At 49.4% G+C, this 5,000-nt stretch overlaps 2 protein-coding genes across 3 annotated transcripts in view; both read left to right on the top strand.

Annotated features, from left to right (window-relative positions):
• Positions 1–606, top strand: part of srp54 (signal recognition particle 54) — a 9,816-nt gene extending 9,210 nt beyond the window's left edge. The window contains exon 17 of the mRNA XM_041953569.1: positions 38–606. Within this exon, the coding sequence (XP_041809503.1) occupies positions 38–129 (92 nt within the window). The 3' untranslated portion in view covers positions 130–606. The remainder of the gene's footprint in view (positions 1–37) is intronic.
• A 1,143-nt stretch (positions 607–1,749) lies between these two features.
• The window catches only part of sec23a (Sec23 homolog A, coat complex II component), a 26,973-nt gene continuing 23,722 nt past the window's right edge, over positions 1,750–5,000 (top strand). Inside the window, exons 1-5 of one of the 2 annotated variants that reach the window (XM_041953948.1) lie at positions 1,750–1,788; positions 3,512–3,777; positions 4,185–4,242; positions 4,327–4,413; positions 4,557–4,793. In XM_041953948.1, the coding sequence (XP_041809882.1) occupies positions 3,557–3,777; positions 4,185–4,242; positions 4,327–4,413; positions 4,557–4,793 (603 nt within the window). In that variant the 5' untranslated portion in view covers positions 1,750–1,788; positions 3,512–3,556. Of the gene's footprint in view, positions 1,789–2,025; positions 2,043–3,511; positions 3,778–4,184; positions 4,243–4,326; positions 4,414–4,556; positions 4,794–5,000 lie in introns of those variants that run through there. The other variant, XM_041953949.1, reaches the window with a different exon arrangement.

The raw sequence follows: 5,000 nt of genomic DNA, 5'->3' as shown, positions 1-5,000 counted from the left end.
TGCAGTAATTACTAATTATTTCTGTATTTCTTTTAAGGTGGAATGGCGGGTCTTCAGTCCATGATGCGTCAGTTCCAACAGGGAGCAGCTGGCAACATGAAAGGCATGATGGGATTCAACAACATGTGACCGCCAGCCAACCAGCTGCCTTAAAACATTTCAAACTTTAAATGAAAGCTCCGCCTCCTGACAGGTACGGGTGGAGAGAGGCGGGGCTAAGAGAGAGAGCAGGAAGTGTAGAAAGCCAAAATAAAAGCAGGATGTTTGGATTTTCCTTCTGTCCTTCACAGGAAATAAAAATGATTGAAAGGAGCGGCTTCTTCTTCTGTGTTCAGAGGTTTCAGAGATCAAACTAACATCCGTCCAGCAAAGTGCTGGGCTGCTTCTTTAAACGATGAAGAGGAGGTGTGAGGAAGAGGAGCTGGTTGTTTCTGGGCCTCGTTAATTTAATTCTGTGTAAGATGTTTGTGTATAAGATTTAAACAGTCTGTCCTGATTGGACGAGGAGACACCACGTGATGGTGATGGTGATGGTGATGATGATGATGGTTACATTAGTTAGTGACAGTATTTTTGTCATATAATAAACATTTGTATTGCACCATTTTAACCTGCAGTGTGTGTTTTTATTGTTAATTAGATGCTGCGTCGACATCATGAGGTAAAATGTGACTGATTCCTGATTGATGAACGAGGGCGTTACAGAGTGAAGCAGCTGACGGAGAGGATGAAGACCTCCACCGTGTCACGCGGGGGGCGGGAGGGGTTGTCCATGACTGACGTCAGTCTGGCTCACGCCGCCCCCCCCCACCTCTCAGACACGCTGACATTAGTTTATTAACGTTGTGATAACTCCTCTTCTGTTTCCAGTGAAAAGAGAAATTATTAAAAGTTTGAAATGATAAAAACAAACACTGAAGTTAAAACAGACAACGAGGATTAAAAATCTTTTTACTGTGAAGGATTAAACTGAAAGTTTTCTCTCTGTCTCTCTTTCTTTCTGTCTGTCTCTCTCTGTCTGTCTGTCTCTCTCTGTCTCTCTCTCTGTCTGTCTGTCTCTCTGTCTGTTTGTATGTCTCTCTGTCTGTCTCTCTCTCTGTCTGTCTGTCTCTCTCTGTCTCTGTCTGTCTCTCTGTCTGTATGTCTCTCTGTCTGTCTCTCTCTCTGTCTGTCTGTATGTCTCTCTGTCTGTCTCTCTCTCTCTGTCTGTATGTCTCTCTGTCTGTCTCTCTCTCTGTCTGTCTGTCTCTCTGTCTGTCTGTCTGTCTCTCTGTCTCTCTCTCTGTCTGTCTCTCTCTCTGTCTGTCTGTCTCTCTGTCGTGTCTCAGTGAGCGTCCACACTTTGTCTCAAAGTGGCTCTCAGAGTAAAAACTGATCAGGAGTCCTGCTTCCTCCTGGTCCAGTTCAGTTCGGGACCCTGTGTGGTCTGGTTGAGGCTCGACCAAAGCTCGTCTGTAGAGATGATGCGGCCTGTAGTCTCTGTGGTCTCACAGGTCTGGAGTCAGTTACACAAGGAAGAAGACACAGATGACATTATTTATTCTTATCTTTTTTAGCACAGTGGGCTTGTCTTGTCCTCGAAGGGTCTTTCTTGTGAAATCCAGGTGTGCGTCAGGTATGAGCCGGAGTCCTGTCCAACTGTGACTCACCCAGACAGTGTTTCCTGAATGTGGCTCAGAGTGAGACCTCTTCGTGTTTCTCCTCTCTGAGTCTTGACGTGGCGCCAGGTCGCCGCCATGTTGTTTTGCTTCGTTGTCAGTAGAGAGGAGCGGCGGCGGCGGAGCGGCGGTGAGTGACACATTTACCTGCAGACACACACTCACCTGAACCTAATACACCTCCAGTATCACCTGGACGCAGTCAGGTCACACGTCTGCTCATCCTGTACCTGCCACCTGAATGACCTGTCGGTGACGCTGCGGTTTACCTGTTCAGTTAGCTGCTGTTAGCCGTTAGCTCTGAGGCTAACTGAGCTTCACTGAACTCTGGAGATAAAAACTGGTTTGTTTTGTTTCTGTTGGAGCAAAAACCTTCAGGTTCAGGTGTGACACTGACACACATTTGCTTTACCTGTCCGTGTCACGAAGGTGCCTGCTGACGTCAGCCCGTTTACTGTCACAGCATCTTTGGGATCCGGATCGAAACAGACTTTAAACATTGAAGTTAAATGATCTGTTGAATCATTGATGATCACCTCCGATCGATTCGCTGCTTTCTGCCGATTTCACCTTTAATACAGTGTGAAAAAATACTCGAAGCACATTTACCACAGTACACGTTTGGAGGTATTTGTACTTGTGTTTGTGTTTTACTGCGCAGCAGTTATCTAAAAGCTGGATGTTTGGGTGTCTTTAAATACTCAGAAAACTGCACAGAGTTTGGTTGGTAGCTTGGGGGGGGGGGGGGTTCTGATGAGTTCAGATTCCTCAACGTGTTCACAAACATTTCGATAAAGATTCATATGATTTACTCCAAGTTGTACCAGGGTGAAGGACCACAGAGATCATGGGTCCAGAACCCCCCCGCAGAACCCCACCCAGCTGAAGGCCTTCAACCAAACTCTGTACACGTTTGAAGTATTTTTAACAAGTTCACATTTTATTTAGTATAAACTGTTTAATTACTTTGAAGTTGAGCCCCCACATATCGGCTCAAATGGTGTTTTCAAGGTATTTCTGGAGAAGAGTATCAAATATCAAGTTTTTTCACTACATGTACTGCAGCGTAGTTTGGGGTACTGCAGTGTAGTTGGGGTACTGCAGCGTAGTGGGCAGTACTGCAGCGTAGTTGGGGGTACTGCAGTGTAGTTTGGGGTACTGCAGTGTAGTTGGGGTACTGCAGCGTAGTGGGCAGTACTGCAGCGTAGTTGGGGGTACTGCAGTGTAGTGGGCAGTACTGCAGCGTAGTTGGGGGTACTGCAGTGTAGTTTGGGGTACTGCAGTGTAGTTGGGGGTACTGCAGCGTAGTTGGGGGTACTGCAGCGTAGTTTGGGGTACTGCAGTGTAGTTGGGGGTACTGCAGCGTAGTGGGCAGTACTGCAGCGTAGTTGGGGGTACTGCAGCGTAGTTTGGGGTACTGCAGTGTAGTTGGGGGTACTGCAGCGTAGTGGGCAGTACTGCAGCGTAGTTTGGGGTACTGCAGTGTAGTTGGCAGTACTGCAGCGTAGTTTGTGGTACTGCAGTGTAGTTGGGGGTACTGCAGCGTCGTTTGCAGTACTGCAGTGTAGTTGGGGGTACTGCAGCGTAGTGGGCAGTACTGCAGTGTAGTTTGTGGTACTGCAGCGTAGTTTGGGGTACTGCAGCGTAGTTTGCAGTACTGCTGTGTAGTTGGGGGTACTGCAGCGTAGTTTGCAGTACTGCAGCGTAGTTGGCGGTACTGCAGTGTAGTTTGCAGTACTGCAGTGTAGTTTGCAGTACTGCAGTGTAGTCTGTGGTACTGCAGCGTAGTTTGGGGTACTGCAGTGTAGTTTGCAGTACTACAGTAAAGTGATATTGTTTCCTCTCTCTTCCAGCCTTTACCTGACAGTGTGTTCAACCCCCCATCTCCCAGCGTTGCCATGGCAACCTTCCCAGAGTACATTGCTCAGAACGAGGAGCGTGATGGCGTGCGGTTCAGCTGGAACGTCTGGCCATCCAGCCGGTTGGAGGCAACCCGGATGGTGGTCCCAGTGGCGTCTCTGTTTACCCCGCTGAGGGAGCGACCCGACTTGCCACCGATACAGTACGAACCGGTTCTCTGCAGCCGGGCCACCTGCCGCGCCGTGCTCAACCCGCTGTGGTACGCATCACTGCACACCTGTGTGGTGTCACAGACAGGGGGCAGAGTTCACAGGGAGAGGTCAGAGGTCACCGGTTACAGTCAGGTCAGAGGTCACAGACAGGGGTCAGAGGTCACAGACAGGGGTCAGAGACAGGGTCACTGGTTACAGTCAGGTCAGAGGTCACAGACAGGGGTCAGGGGTCACAGGGAGAGGTCACAGACAGGGGTCAGAGGTCACAGGGAGAGGTCAGAGGTCACAGACAGGGGTCAGAGGTCACAGGGAGAGGTCAGAGGTCACAGACAGGGGTCAGAAACAGGGTCACTGGTTACAGTCAGGTCAGAGGTCACAGATGGGTCAGAGGTCAGTTAGTGTGGCTCTGTTAAGACATCCACCTGTCTAACATCCACCTGTCTGTGTGTTTCAGCCAAGTGGACTACAGAGCCAAGCTGTGGGCCTGTAACTTTTGCTACCAGAGGAACCAGGTTCAGTATCAACACATATATTTACCTTACATGAAATAAGAAGAACACACAGGGTGTTAACAGTGACAGTGTGTTTCGTTACAGTTTCCTCCGTCTTACGCTGGAATCTCTGAGGTGAACCAACCTGCTGAGTTGCTGCCTCAGTTCTCCACCATCGAGTATGTGGTCCAGGTAAGCCTGATAGACAGGTACGGATTGACAGACAGGTACAACAGGTACGGATTGACAGACAGGTACAACAGGTATGGATTGACAGACAGGTACGGATTGACCACATTGTCTGGTGTATAACCTGGTGGGGTGTGTGTCCTCAGCGGGGTCCTCAGATGCCACTGGTCTTCCTGTACGTGGTGGACACCTGTATGGAGGACGAGGACCTGCAGGCTCTCAAGGAGTCTCTGCAGATGTCCCTGTCTCTGTTGCCTCCCACTGCACTGGTCGGACTCATCACCTTTGGCCGGATGGTTCAAGTTCATGAGCTTGGCTGTGAGGGGATCTCCAAGAGCTATGTCTTCAGGGGAACCAAGGACCTCAACGCCAAGCAGCTTCAGGTATCTATGTAACTCACACTGTAGCTAACCCTACAGCTAGCTAGTTAGTGCTCACTGACAGAATAACTAGTCCATAATCTGGACCATCCATTTCCAGCCACTTGTCCAGGTCCGGGTTGTGGTGTTAACTGGCTGAACAAAGTCCACATCCTCCAGCCCCACACCATGCTCATGGGCCTGATAGGATGTATATCCCCTCCAATGGGA

Source organism: Chelmon rostratus, chromosome 15, assembly GCF_017976325.1.
Source record: "Chelmon rostratus isolate fCheRos1 chromosome 15, fCheRos1.pri, whole genome shotgun sequence".
NCBI classification, from domain to species: domain Eukaryota; kingdom Metazoa; phylum Chordata; class Actinopteri; order Chaetodontiformes; family Chaetodontidae; genus Chelmon; species Chelmon rostratus.
The sequence above is the reverse complement of the archived record's forward strand: the minus strand, read 5'-3'. Positions and strand labels throughout refer to the sequence as shown.